The 15,993-nt window shown below is 39.5% G+C and overlaps 1 protein-coding gene across 25 annotated transcripts in view; it reads right to left on the bottom strand.

The window, feature by feature from the left end:
- Positions 1-15,993, bottom strand: part of NRXN3 (neurexin 3) — a 1,534,711-nt gene that overhangs the window by 173,915 nt on the left and 1,344,803 nt on the right. For all 25 annotated transcript variants that reach the window (XM_077910198.1, XM_077910203.1, XM_077910191.1 and 22 more), the window contains one exon: positions 5,577-5,748. In XM_077910198.1, coding sequence (XP_077766324.1) covers positions 5,577-5,748 — 172 coding nt within the window. The remainder of the gene's footprint in view (positions 1-5,576; positions 5,749-15,993) is intronic.

The following is a 15,993-nucleotide window of genomic DNA, read 5'->3' as shown; positions in this document are numbered from 1 at the left end:
AAGATGAGATGTGGACAAAGAAATCTCTCTTATTGCATGTGTACTGTCTAAACTATGAAAGGACAATAAGCATTTGAAATAAAATATGTGGAGACTTTCTCTAACTCCGTGATACTTAACCAGGGGTAATTTTGTCCCCCAGAGGACTTCTGGCATTGGAGACATGCCAGGTGGAAGTCAGGGAAGCTACTAAACAGTCTGAGGTGCACAGAACAGCCCCCTGCAGCAAAGAATTATCTAGCTCCAAACATCAACAGTGCCAAAGTTGAGAAGCCTGACTACCCTGAACTAGTCCAGGCAGACACTTCCATTTGAGAATACTTCTGGTGGAAAAATAGAAACAAAAACAAAGACAAACTCTAAAAACCTAATGTTGGTATCAATAAAATGACTCTGAGATATAGGAAAATTAGGCAGGAAATTTGAAGTAGTTTATCTGAAGATAAGGATAGGAATCTTGGCTTTACTCCTTCAGCTGTGTGATACTGGGTAAATTACTGAGCTTCTCAGAGCCTCAATAATGTAATCTTAATATGGCTGTGATGGTAATAATACCAAACCCAGTCCCTTTCTCAGGATGGAGTGAGGCTCAGATGTAATCATGCATATGAAGGCACTTTGAACATCACTAAGCACTATAGCAATGTTTCTGCTTTCAATACTTATAAAGACATGATTCTGTGGGATTTGAAACATTCAAATGTAAAGAGTTTTCTAATCTACTATCCTAGAAGGAGGTCCACTTCGCCTTGGTGTTCTGAACTGAGTGGTTAGACAGCATTTAAGCTCAAGTCATCAGGGGGAATTTTATTGACTGGAAAAGGGGAATCCAATCAGAGCTTTCAAATGAGTTGGTATGCAATATAAAGAAAAAAAAATAATTGAGACCCTGCTCTCCTCAACACCCTCTGTGGTGGGAAAATGGAAAGTTCAACGTATCAGAGCTGCTTGTCAACCTTCATTTCCTAGGAAGCCCATCTCTGACCTGAAAAGCCTCTCACTGCACCACACTCAGAGTTCTAGTAGTCCTGGGGACACAACCAGCTACCCAGGCACCGCAGGAAGGATCTTTAACAATCCCAGCAGCTCTGCCTCCCAGGGAACCTACAGCTGGGGCTAAAATTAACTCCTCATGCTTAGCTCACCTTTCACCTCCCCTCTCTTGTCCTCCCCACCACTGCATTGTGTCAAGACAGTAATCAGAGGCTTTATAAGGAACATTTGTTGGTATCTAGATGCAAGCTCTGGGCTGATTCTTTTACCTCCCTCTCCTGCTCCTTAGCCTTTCTATTTTCAGGTTCAAAGAAAGAAGTTGCTTTTGAGTTCTATACCCAGAATTCGGGGATATAAGATCCCAGTAGTTATAGAACTACTTTCATTTTGGCTCCTTCCTGATTCACAAAATGCCAATGCTGTATGCCCTGTGCCCAGCTGGTTTCTAAATATTTCACGGTGGGATGTTTTCATAGAGCCACATAAAATCCTATGAATGTCCATGAGAAGATTCTGGAGTTGACCCATTCATCCGGATACACAGGAACCTATTGAGCAGGAACAATTCTCCGAGAGCATGACCTCAAAATGAGATAACTTACATAAATATTCTGTAGGAACTACTCCATATTTCTTTACAGTTTAAACATTAGCAACAAAGTGCACAACTTAACACCTTTTGATAGTTTCTATACTTATCACTATCAATAAAGTAGGATAGCTTGGAAAAAGAATACATTACTTTTGTAGAAATTGTGTCAAGCTTGCCTGACCAGATGTCTTTGTTCTTTGATGCCCAGATACAGGGGTATTTTAATCTTATGATTTGGTATAAAGTAAACATGTCAGATTGCACTAAAGATGCTTTAAATTTAGTTAAGTGGATCCTTTCATAGCACAGGGAAGTAGGAAGGAGAGAAAATAAGGTAGCCAAAGGTCAAAAGGTGACCACGTCTTAGAAGTCTTGGAAGAGTAGAATATAAAATTAGATTGGGGGTGGCTCAGTTGGTTAAGTGTCTGACTCTAGATTTCAGCTCAGGTCATGATCTCAGGGTCATGAGAATGAGGAGCCCAGGTCAGGCTCTGCACTGGGTAAGAGCCTGCTTAAGATTCTCTCTCTCCCTCTCCTTCTGTCCTTCATCCTGCTCCCACCCCTACCCACTCTCACTTTGTCATTCATGCTTTCTCTTGAAAATAAATATTTTTAAAAAAGAAACAAGATTGTTCCAAATAAACATCATTTTAAAAAATAAGAAAAATAAAAATAAAACTAGAATAGTGGACTTTCCATTAACACTTCCCAATCTAGGCAGTGAAGTATGATGATAACTCCTTCAGATACTCAGTATCTCTTCAATTGCCTAATGAAAGCACATTACCATTGTTGTCAAAGGACAGTTTGGACTCATTACAAATGAGCCTTTTAGCACAGCTAAAAAAACTTTTCTTCTTTAAAAGGATTTTCAACTCTACATCTCACAATAACCACCTTTGTGTGGTTATTGGTACTGACCTATGTAATAGGACACTTTAAAAAAGGAATATATATTTTTAAGATGTTATTAGTTTTTTTCATGAGAGACAGAGAGAGAGAGAGAGAGAGAGGCAAAGACACAGGAGGAGGGAGAAGGAGGCTCCATGCTGGGAGCCGGACGCGGGACTCGATCCCAGGACTCCAGGATCATGACCTGGGCTACAGGCAGGTTCCAAACCACTGAGCCACCCAGGGATCCCCAAAGGAATACATTTAAGATGACACAAGAACAGAGATGCTCATTTCTATCCATGCATTTTTCAAAATATCCCCCAATTTTTTTGTGGGAGCAAGAGTAGAAATTGTGCCCAGCTGAGAACAGGAGATTATGGTCTTAGTTCTGTCCCACATTTACTATGTGACCTTAGAAAAGGCACAGCATTTTCCCGGGTCCCTTCTTAAATTTGAAAGGGAGAATAAGAGTGTCCACCGACCCAATTTATGGGCTGTTATGGTCACATGGTGACCATATGGTGAAGTAATCTGTGAGTGAAGGTGTAATAGTAAAGCAATGCTACCCAAATATTTGGTCATTTTCATAGCTGACATTGATTATAGACTTAATTGACATCTTACATACATTCACTCAATCTTCACATTAGCTCTGAAAAGTGTTAACATAGCTCCATATTACAGACCAGCAACCAAAGGTTGGGAGATTAAATAGCTTGTCTAAGGCTACTGATGGGAAACTGGATCCACAAATAGGAAGAATACTCACTGAGAGAACCAAGAAAACAGAGCAAAAGATTAGAATGTAGGGACAAAAGATATATTTTTAAAGCATTACAGCAATCATTAGAAAATAAAAATCAGGAATGTTAGAAATTCCTACCCTTGTTTTATGGTATACTGTTTTTACATTTTCAATTGCATGTGGGGAGAGGCACCAAATAATCTAATGCTTAGGGCCTTTCAAGGTTTCAATGAAGCCTGCCTTAGACTCACAGCTAATGGCACCAAGGTACCAACTCCAGCCAGATGACTCCAAAGCCCACACTTATAACTGCTATACTGCATCATGCTTTGTAATAATAAGACTTATTATTACTAAATAAGTTAGCAATAGTTACTAGTTATAATTGTTTTCAGTAGCAAGTAATGCCAGTAATGAAAAGTTTATTCTGTTTTGAAAACAGTAAGCAACCCATAACCTGGAACTAAAGATACAAAGAGATAGGCACACAGTAAGGGTCACTGGTTTTCTTATATATCTGTGGCTTTTAAATGACCATTAAAGACTCTTCAGCAAACTCGTGGCTCAGGGCAAGTGGTGAACATCAATTTAGAAATCTTTGAAATTCCTAATAGAAACAGAGCAAACCCTACAGGCCCTCTAGCAGGGCCATAGATAACATACCTGGAGACAGAGTGAGTTTTCTGATAAGCAGATGAATAGTTTTTAAGATCTCAGGCTATTTAGATTCCTGTGACTACCCATCCTCCCGAGTTAAAGCATGAAACATTTAAAAATCAGGTCTATTAGTGTCTAGTGAATTTGAATGATGATAAGAGTTCATAGTAGCTGCTAACACTTCTGGCTCTCTTGAAAGGCTCAAAGATAAACACATAAGGTCATTTCTGTGCCTTAATCTGAGAAGTACTAAGTGGATGACAAGAGACTCGCAGCAAAGGCTGAGCTAGATATTGTATGGAGACTGAGATGGTAGATAAATGAGTAGGTGGGGCTTTTCATTTCAATAGCTTGAGAATCTTGTATGCTCTTTGTAGATGCTCCTATAATCCTTAAACCAGACACAGGAAGACTCTGGAAATTTGGGGGTGGGGGAGAAACAGAAGCACAATCATAATTACTTGTGATTGGCTTTTATTGAAAATTAATGCTGAATTAGACGTGAAAATTACAGCCTTCAAATCATTCAAAATGCTTGGGCCACAAATAGACAAATTTACTTTATGTATTTCTCCCAAGTGTGATGATTATTATCTAAACAGCTCTTAAAAACTTCCAAAAATGTGCTTTGGGCTTCCTTATCTCTGTGCCCACTTCACTAATGAAAAAGTGAGAGGATGGCAGTAAGAGAATTATGAGGAGTTTGAAGTGTAGGACAGAGAGTGAAGTATGGCATCATGCCCACATTAGTGAAAAGTTCAATATTCTGAGCTATTCTCATTGTCCATCCACCAGGTGATAATGCAATTGCAGAACAAAGGTCCTTAGCCAAAGTATTTTCCCTTCCATTCCTGGAACTTTTATGATCAGAGTTCAGGACTCTTTCCCTAGGAGAAGTAAGAGATGAGAGGGAAGTTAAAAGATTATTTGAATGATCTCTATAAAAGATAGCAACCTTTCCTCCCATCGCCCTTGATTTGGCCATCTGGCTGTGGGAGTTTGTTGGCAAATGCTCCTTGACCATAAAATTTAAACAGATGATTAACCCCTCTCCCTCCTACACCAGCATGCTTGCTATTAAATTGCCTACTAGGACCAATCTCTGAAAATCAAGGCATGTTTAGTGTAAATGAAAGAAAAATTAGCAAAGTCAACCAAATGAATGAAACTTCATCCTTAGTTTTTCTCTCATCATTACTCTGACTTGATGTTTGTCACTTTAAGTTTAGTAAACTTCCTTTTACAGTCTTTCTGAAATCTCTGACCATCTGTACCTTCAATCTCACCTGCCTAAATGGCACCACAGAGTCCAGATAACAAGTTGATTATTCTATGATTATCAACAATAGCTCATGAAGGAGATGGCGCCCCTTCCCTCCATTGGTCATCATTTGCAATGCCCTGGAAAACCAGTAATTGTCTTTAGTATGAGCCAGTCAGGCAATATTCACCAGGTTGACAAAAAGCGTTCAGTGCATAGTTAGTAAGTCTCCAGAAGCTCCCTACACTGAACTAAGCCCTAAAGCGATACTTCAGAAAATAAGCTGGAAGGCGATAATGCAGAAAAAGATATGAATGATGTGCTTAACATTCAGTGTTTTATGATTTAGTAACAGTCATGAAAAAAATTGCCCCTTAGATGTAAGAATGGGAGAGCAAAAGAGAGTATATGGTCATTGAGAGTAAAACGTGTACCTGTGGGATAGTGCTCATTCACTGGCCAGTTGTCCACCTGGAGTGTGGCATTGCCGCCGTTCCTGGTGAAGCGCACCACGTGGTATTTACCATCATTTACAGGGGTTCGCTCCTCCTTGATAGAGATGTCAACTGTGCCAATATTGAAGACAACTCCAATTTTCCCCTGTTCCTATGATAAAGAAACACAAAAGGCATAGTTATCACCAACCACAATGTTTTCTCCCTTTAAAGTTGATCCTCCAACTAGCAATAAATCTGTAGGTACCCAGAGGGAGCTGTCAGCATGAAGTTAACAACAGTATCCTACCTTCCTCCATGGGCTTTCATCCCAAACATAAAAACCAATGGTATAAAGCCACCCAAATTGCTCTCACAGGCTGCACTATGCAGGTTACATCATTTGACTGCTCTCAACAGATATGAAAGCTTGAACCACAGAACTACCTAAGAGCTATGTAGTGACACTACAAAGTTCATTTCTGTGAGATGAATTAGGCCTATTTTCTGGGAGAGACAATTAAACCCTGGACCCTAGATTATCTCACAGTTTAGATTTAGAATTGAAGAGGAAATATAAGGATCCTTGCACACTTTGGGAGGATCAAGGCCAAGGGGGTGGGGTATTGTGAGTGATTAGGAGGCAATGACAGAGGGACTAGCATTATAGATCACCACTTGGTGATATTTTTTGTAGGTCTAAAAGACATAGAAAATGTATCCCCAGTAGAGGCCAGTGAAACCGAGCTGGGGTTTTCAGGGTCAGATGGCCATCACTCTTCCCACACTTGTAGCCCTATTCCTAAGATTCATCCAGAGAGGGATGTGATACTCAGTGCTATAGCTTTATACTACATAGCAGATGAGAAACTCAATGTCCCCAAAATAGACTTCTGGGAGGGACAATACAATGAATTCCAGAAGAGTAATACTATAAAGGTGATGATTATGGTGAAGGTGGAGGTGGTGGCATCATCTGCCTTCTACAAAGTACCCAGAAACACTGAAATGTAAATAAGGCTATTAAAATTCTTACTCTTCTCCTTTAGTAATTGCTTGTGAGTAAGAGTTGGAATTAGGATTCACAATGAAAACACAATGAAAGTAACCTTACTGATCAGATACAATCAGTCTCTCTCAACCTCTTGGAATGGTAGCACATCATGCAGGGTGTCAGGAGGGATGGAAGAGAAGGAGATATCTTTCTCCATTTTTCTAGTTGTCTGACTTACTGGCTAAGCAACTGGTTGGACATTCAAGGATGATAAAATTTAGTAAGAACTCTGACATTCTATTTGTTGACATAGTCTCTGTTATCCTATATTTTCTTATTCAAAAGGTAGAAGCAGGGACACCTGGGTGGCTCAGTGGTGTGGCACCTGCCTTTGGCCCAGGGCATGATCCTAGAGACCCAGGATCAAGTCCCGCATTGGGCTCCCTGCATGGAGCCTGCTTCTTTCTCTCTGCCTCTCTCTCTGCCTGTGTCTCTGCCTCTCTCTCTCTGTATATCTCATAAATAAATAAATAAAATATTTTTTTAAAAAAGAAGTAGAAGCATAAAAAAGGAGGAGGAGGGGGAGGACAGACAACAAGAGAAGGAGGAGAAGAATAGGAAAGAAAGAAAGAAAGAAAGAAAGAAAGAAAGAAAGAAAGAAAGAAAGAAAGATCCAGAAGCCATATAAACTAAGATGTATTTCATGAAAACTCAGATTTAGTAACTAGGTTCATTAATTTATAAATAAAAAAATCATTCAAATACATAAAGACAATATTTATGAAACACTTATTTCACTTAAAGTCAGTAAATTAAGACTTCTGGTGAGATTTTAGGCATGGGTTTCCATATAGTTTGGTACGCTTCACTTATTTTTTCAAAAGACAGGCTTTCTTCATCTTGCCAATTTTCATTTAGTATGTGAACACATCTTATTCCTGACAAAAGAATGGAGAAGTACCTAGGAGTCTTGATTTTAGAAAGTAGGAGTCTAAGCTAAGAAAGGCTGCTTTCAGCATGCAGGGATGCTGTGATATAGGATGGACATTGCCACTTCCTTTGTGCCCTGCTAGCACAGCATGTAACGTAAAATGATGTCTGCAATTCCCATGTTCTGTTCTCTGAAAAAAGGAATGCAGGTGCCTCCCCAATTGGGGACTAAATGTACTTATGATTTCGTAAATCCCTGTTTATTGTGACACTATGTTCTCAGGGTTTTTTTTTTCCACCTCTACATCTCCAGCACTAAACAAAGCACCTAGCATTAAAATGGATAAATGAAACTGATGATAGGTTCTTTTGCATCTTTCACGCCCAGAATTAAGAGTGTTATGATCCATTTTATTCTTTCTCTTAATTTTCTAGGAATTCAGAAATGATATTATGATATTTCTGCTTTCCCCTACGTAAAGCACTGGCATTCATTTCTAAAGGTGTGTGTGTGTGTGTTAGAACCTACTCATCCTTTGCCTAAATAAGCAAGGCTATAGTAACCTGAGTCATAACCTGTTTAACAGAACGAGAGAATCAGAAGAGTTAAGAAACCATGACGGCAGACACCATTACTTCTCTGCCCAACCCGCATATGTGGGCTGTTTATTGCACCACTATTCTTCAATGAGAAACCACTATATAAATCCTGGATGCAGAGAAAGGGCTGCTGGTGATTCAATTCACCTCTGAGTCACTAATTAATCATGGATGGAGAACAGTTTTAGGCAGAGAGAGGAGACCTTTAAACCAGCATTCTGCAGCTTTCCAACAACAGCAGTGGCAAAGTACAGTTCTGGCTCAGTGAGTTGGCTGATCAGCGAGATGTATTCTTGGGCAGATTTTCTGCAAGATCCATAATAGATTCAGGGGAAGAAAAGATTTAATCTCTGCCAGAATAAATATTTGGTCCTTATCTGAGGCGCCACACATTTGCCACTGCAATCGCTGCTTCGGAGAGATCTTCTTAATCCTGCTAGCGCTACTGCCAATGTCAGTGGAGACCCTTACCCAGATGTTTCATTGTGTTTCCCCAAAGTGGTAAATGTGGCTGTGCTAGACCTCAGATGTGGTCTCTTTACTTGCAGTAATAAGATTTCATTACTGCAACCTCCTTGTCATTTGTCATGGGACCACAGTGGCATTATAATCTGTGGCTAACTGCTTTGTCTCAGTTCATTATAAGTCTTATGGCAAGTACCCATATAGTTGCCAAGGCTTGAATCCATCATGCTCAGCTGCCACGAAAATAAACTAGCTCACGCGTCCAGAGAAGAGAAGATTTGAGGGATAAAAAGCATTGACTTTGGAAACAGCCCTGACCGACCTTTGGGCAGGTTACTTAAGTTTCCTGAACTATTTCTTAATAATATATTATGGGAAGAGGATACTAGCTTTCCAGACTTCCCAGGGCCATTACATGGCTAAAAGGATAGGATTACAATGATTAACATGACAATACTTTATAAGTCATAAAATATTATTCTAACATAAGGGATAACTGAGATCAGGAGGAAGAACAACCCAAACATTTGACCATACATCACACCCTGTGAGCACTGGAGAAGTTAATTGGTTCAATAGGATAAACACAGTTCTAGCATAGCATGGTTCAAATAATACCTCTCTCTGGCTCTGAAAGCTATATGACCTTGGGCAAGCTATTTAACTTCTGATTTCCTTACTATAAAGGGATCTGTGGAGGAAGGGAAAGGCGAATTACTACCTTTGAAGCTTGTTGCAAAGATTTTGGGAGAACACATATGTGTGAAATTCCCTGCACGTGGCTGTGCATACTTCAGGACTTCAATAAATGTCAGTTATCTTTTCCCTTTCTTTCCTATCATTACTATAGTTGGAAGTGGTGGTCTGAGCTAAGGACTGGCTGGATTGGCAATAGTGTCATCAAGAAATACTGTAAAAATAAATGTAAATTTTAGCAAACAACATTAAAAAACAATATTTGCACGGTTGATTTCCTGTCACAATGTAGTAGTTGCTCTCTCTTCACATTCTTTGGTGTCTTTTATAAGCCTTTCCAAGACAAGCAAAGTGTAGCTGCAAAAACAGCATGACTATAAATTTTAATAACTCCACACCCATCACCACTAAAGTTGCTACCAAAGGCAATCACTTCAATCTATGTTCTTCCCTGATATTAAAAACACAGACAAGTGGTAAATCAGAAGACATTACCAAAGAATCCTCAAGTGCAATAAAAAAAAAGTCTGTTAAAAAAACAACAACCCCAAAACAAGACTGAACAGCACAACAAAACAGCTGTCTGTAAATAGCCAGAAAGTCATTCTTCATCAATAATGACTTTTTATGAGCCCACCTGGTTTCTCAAATTAGTCTAGCTCCAGCTTTCTGATGTTCCATCAGCCACATTACAGTTATTGCTATAGAGGTGACCCACCAGATACTACCAACACCAGGGTGAGATTTCTGGAGCAGAGATGCACAAGGGCAAGAAAAATCCTCAGGAATAAAGACCTCCCTGAAGGCAATCTCTTCATTCATTCCACAGTGTCCCTGAGGGAGGCAGAATGCATCATCCACTATTTTAGAAAATTGCAGCTGACAGAAACAGAACTGGGACTCTCAAAGGTATGCCCAAGAGATGTGCAAAGGAAGCAGTTCTCAATATCTTGACTTCTAGGCTTCCCACAGAATCTGTGAGTTCAGTGCTAGGCAATAATACAGGAAGAACAAGAGGTATGTGATCCTTCTTGGGGCTACATACTGCTAGGTCTGCTATACGTGTTCCAAAGTCTGGGTCCCAATAAATAAAGCAATAAGTGGTAGTATTTGCTATGTTTTCTAGTTTCCCCCCATTATGGGATCATAGTAAGAGAGGATTTCTAGGTCCCCTACCTAGACCAAGAGACCAGTGTTGACCAATAAAATAGGTGTCACTTCTGAGCCGTGCATTAAACTGCTGGTGTGAGACCAACCAGAGTTCTCTCACTGGCTCTCAACCACTGTACCCAGGAAATTCCTAGCAATGGCCTCTTTGTCAGCCTGGGTCATTGAGTGAGGATGGCAACAAGCCAACTTGCAATGGACATGGAACATGAGAAACAAAGCTTGATTGTTTTATGCCACCAAGTATTGAAGCTGCTTATTACTGCAGCATAATCCAGACTACCTTGGAGAGCAGAGTAGGTCCTTGGCAAGTCCTTTTTAAGAGAACAATTTTTGAATTCTCACAATTGCCCTCCAGATTTTATAGGTTAGAAGATTGAGATTCAGAAAATTGGGAATTCACGCAACTAATAGAAGATACATTAAGATTAGAATTCAGATCCATCTGACTTTAAAACCCATGGATTTTCCATCATGCTATGTCTCAGTCACATCCACTATATGTTGCAATTGAGTTATTTATATAAGACACTGTATACATTGCATATTATATACTTTATGTTTGCCTAATCTGTCTACCTAATCTAACTGTGGGTATCTCAAATGTAGGGATACTAACAGGTTCTCAGTTAATGTTTGTTAAATTAATGGATAAGTGAATGAATGAATAGTGAATTAGAATGCATGGCTTTGATAGAAAAAAGATTGTGCTGATAATTTTATATACCATCAGAGGTTAAATAGGATTTAAATAGTATATGATGATGAGAATTGTTCATCCATATCCATGGTTTTTTTTTTTTTGCAATAAATCTTAATCAAAACATATAGTCTCACTGTGCTTTATGTATGCAATTAAAAAAAACGAAAAACAAAAAGATGAGGTATGATTTTGATTCATCAGATAATTTTGGCTGGGGGAAAATTTTATTGAAGTTCTCTAGGATAAAACACTCTTGTGTTTAATAGAACACAGTATGGGCACTTTTGACAGCTAGTCACTGCCTTTCAGGGAAGATCATCAGGTCACTCTTTCTATGTTATGGTTTCCTTGTTCTGGAACCCAAGATAATTGTTATCTAATAAGCAGGGAGTGTGTACTTTCTGTGTGGAGAGTTGTGTACTATTGAAAGTTTCAACAGACAAAAGAGACCAGGTCTCTCTCTCTCTCTCTCTCTCTCTCAAGAAGTCTAAGCCCATCAAGAATTATCCAAACTGACAAGACTCCAGCTATGGAGCTTGGAGATGGTTTGAACTTTCACTACCATCCCAGCCCCTTCTCTTGAGGGGCTTGGGTTAGGGGATAGGGGAAGATACTGTAACAAGAAGTGAAGCGGAGAAGGAAAATGTGTTCTCTGGGTTCTAGAAGTCTCTGTGATTTAGAATCAGAAGACCTGAGCCCACTCAAACTCCACATATTGTTGTTCAGGTAATCTTGAGCAGGTCATTCAACTATCTGTAGCAAAAAATGAGAAAAATACAAGACAACGATAGTAATACCTGCATTAAATGGAATTTAAAAGAAATGAATAAAATCTTGGCAAATTCTAAAGTGCTCTTCAAAGGATGATATAAAAATGATGTCAATGATGGGGGTGAAGATGGTGGAGAGAGCTAGGTGACAGATGATAAATGACTCAGAGGCTTTTGTACACACCCTACAGGATACCAGTCTATTTAAAATGACTGTATCTCATGTAAGATCATCAACTCTAGAACCTGCACAGATTGTCCCCAGAAAATTCATGTTAAATGGCTTGGAAACAAATTCTATTTTCCTAAATTTGCACAGGTCTCAATGACCTTTGCACCCACCCAGCAACTGCATCTACCTCTCCACCTGCAGCTGTGCTTCTGTTGTTGTGCTGAAATCTGGCTGCATGAGGTCAATCAATTAAAGCAGATTAGATCCATGGACTGAATTACTAACAGAGGGCCAAGGGAGATAAGACTGATAAATAGCTCAAGACAGCTCCATTTCTAACTCCAAGCAAAGAAAAAAAGATATGAGCAAGCATGGATGACAGCTCAGGACAACGGGAACTCTGACCTGAACTGGGGGGAGTCAAGGAAGGACAAGAGAGTTAGTGCAAGTAAATAAGATGCAAGTCAGAGCCAGGGCTCTAATAGTCACTGGTCATAAATGGCATCCTGAGTCACCATGTCCTTCAAATCCACTCTGAACATTCACTTCTAATCCACAGATCCCAATGTCATACCACTTGGGGTAGTTTGGTAGTTAAGTCTGACCATAAAGCAAAAATTAAAATTCATTTCTGTAGAAGCCCTAGTGTTGCACGAATACCTAAAGCAGTCTCCTGGCAGGATTCAGGTGACAGTTGGCAGGGCAGTGATGACTGCAACCCAGTATAGACAGAACATCTCCCTTAAATGCTTTGCTTTCCCTCCTGAATCTCTAGTGCAGCTGTGAGGAACTACCCAGTAGCTTTAATAGAGAGATCTTAGGCCCTGTATTAACAACACGATAATCCTCAAAAAAAAAAAAAAAAAAAAAAAAACTACACACACATTTTAAACCATCTAGAATATTATTCTAGATCATTTTACATCTTATCTATATACTTACAAAGTGTGGTCCTGGGACCAGCTGTATTAGCATCAACATCACTTAGGAACTTGTTAGAAATGTAAATTCTTGGATCTAACAAGAGACCCTCTGAATCAGAATCCCTGGAGTGGGGCCCGGCAGTGTGTATTTTCACAAGCTCTCCAAATGATTCAGAGGCTTGCCAAAGTCTGGGAACCACTTCCTTATGTCTTGGTTTCACCAGGGCAGTGGTTTCAACTGGGTGTGATTTTGTGCCCAGGGACATTTGGCAATGCCTGGGGACATTTTTGGTGGTCACATCTAGGGATGGGGTGTGCTACTGGCATCTAGCGGGTATAGGCCAGGAATGCTGCTAAATATCCAATAATACACACACACACACACACACACACACAAATACCTGGCCTGTAATAACAATGACACTACTGAGAAACTCTGCACTAAGGAGTACAAAACGTTAGTCACACAACAAACATCTATCTATAAAGCACGTGCGGCTTGACAGAAGCTGTTCTATAAATACATATATGGTCTATTTTATTCCTCACAATGTGCCTCCTTTGAGATATGAATGAATAAACACACTCATAGACGATGTCATCACACACACACACACACACACACACACTATGCATGTGTATGGAAGTGCATGCTTCTGTATATACACATGAGAATTTTCACATATTTGGTCCAAAATTGTGATCTAGATCTCAGCACAGGATGAGCTCTGAGCATCTATGGATAGTTGGACTCTCTCCATACTCTTATGTTGTATTCAAGTGCTCATTTTATAGATGTCAACTTGGAAATGCAACCTTACGTGGCCAGAAAGTGGCAGAACTAGAATATATGTCCTATGTTATTTTCCCTCTCTGGTCTTGGTAACACTCTTCTCTTTTAACTCATTGCTACCAGTCCCTAAAAAACTGTTCCAGGTACATCTCCCAGCACATTACATTATCTGATAGTCCCAATTCCCACGTAGTCCCTTGACTCTTTACTCCAGATGAGGTAATTTTAATTGGTTTCCACAAAGATGGATGATGAGTTCTGAGTGGGCTGCCAAAGAGAAACTCTTCCCCCAGAACTAGATATTCCAGCCCAAGGATGAACAGCAGCTCCCATACAGAAGAGAGGCCAGTAAACAGCCAGTAATCTTTCTAGACCTATTCTGTGGTTGTAAGGAAACCTTTAGTGATTCTCCAAAGTGTTTTATTATTTACCTGTCATTTAAGTGACAACCTGATTTAATGTTATAGCCTCAAGGTGAATGGACTTATGTGAATAATAAACATCAACCTAAATTTCTGGTTTAATAAGTAAGGCACTTTCAGTCACTTGCATTGATGAATTCCAAGTCTAAACCCCAGACCATTTTCTAGCTGGGAAAAAAAAAATTAGTATGCACTTTTCAGAATTGAGAGATTTAGTATTTGGGATTATCAGAAAATACAATACACATTACTGTATGTTTTAATCATGCCTTTGAAGAATGGATATGCAAAAGTTGTAGGAGGCAGATTAGTCCGAAACAGAAATCAACAAACGATTGGCCAAATCTGGCTAGTGCCTATTTATGTAAATAAAGTTTTATTGGTAAGCAGCTGTGCTCATTCACTTACATATTGTCTGTGGATGCTTCTGCACTATAATATATAATAGAGTTAAGTAGTTGCAATAGAGATCTTGTGGCCCATAAGCCTAAAATAATTACTCCCTGGCCCTTTACAGAAAAAGTTTGCTGACCATTCTTATGGAAGCTTGCATAATTTAAGTTTAGCCATGATAATTGTTTAGTTGGGTTTTTTTACGTGCTTTTTTTTTTTTTTTGGTTTTGTTTTTTGTTTTTTTTTTTCAGTTTTTAACCTATAGTTTATGTTTATTTGGTCTGAACAACTCAAATATCAGTGGGAGGGTCAGATGGGGAGCTTGTCTGTACCTGTTCATTCAATGATTACCTGGAATATAGAGAGCACATTTCTAATAAGAAGACAACATACATAAAAATTCACCCAATTTAGGTCTGAACTAATCTATCTCAGATCCATTAAGGGTGGTCTAGATACTAAAATCAATTCAACAGAGCACTGTTTGAAGGTAGGCAGCCGAGGATATAGAGAAATAAATTAGCAGCTCCTGGCAAAAGATGAGGTAGCTAGGAACAGTCTGGTAATGGAGGAGATGGAGCGAAGTTGTAAAGTTATTAAAATTATAATGATATGACATTTCTTTCTAAAAATTTATCTAGTTCTCTGGAGTGAATCATGTACATATTAAAGTCTTGGGACTCTAAAAGCCAGCACACATCACTCTGATGCCAGGACTTCAGTTTAGTACATAAGATGGAATGAGAGAAGAGAACAGCACTGCTACCCAATGAGCATCTCAGTCTCCAGGGCTCCAATGCATCTGCAAGAGACTTGAGTCCCTTGAGTGATAAATGGTGATTAACTCAACTCTCTTGGTTTACCTGCAAGGAGAATCTCCTGTGTCATCATCTTGGGATGAACACACTGAAATAGGGGCTCATTTTTCCTTTCCTAGTTATCGTAAACAAAATGGCCAGCAGACTCTCATATATCAGCAGCGCCTGTCTGCACACAGGGATGCTGGTGTGTGTGTGTCCTGGAGATAGTGTTGCAGCGAGGTATTTCATCCAGGTGATATTTTATGGTCCTCCTCTTTGTCAACTATCACCACTATAACATCCCCTCTGGGATCATATCAGCATTTCTAATTCAAAACGTTGATTCTGACCTACCCCCAACCATCTTAATGAAAGCAACAGAGGGAAGAAAAAAGTGAAGTTTAAACAGCTACAACACATCAGGAGAAAGCAGGCCTGCTGACTTCCATGCCAGTGTCAAAGCCACTGCAGGGGAAGTAATCGGGATAACAGAGCAGAAGTACAAAAAGACGACACTATCCCTGGGCCCTGGGTGAGATTAGTAAAGGTGACCCAAACAGAAGAGTTGAAAGCATACCACAGGGTGCTG

This window comes from Canis aureus, chromosome 9 (genome assembly GCF_053574225.1).
Source record: "Canis aureus isolate CA01 chromosome 9, VMU_Caureus_v.1.0, whole genome shotgun sequence".
Taxonomy (NCBI): domain Eukaryota; kingdom Metazoa; phylum Chordata; class Mammalia; order Carnivora; family Canidae; genus Canis; species Canis aureus.
Note: the sequence above shows the minus strand (reverse complement) of the source record. Positions and strands in the feature narration are given on the sequence as shown.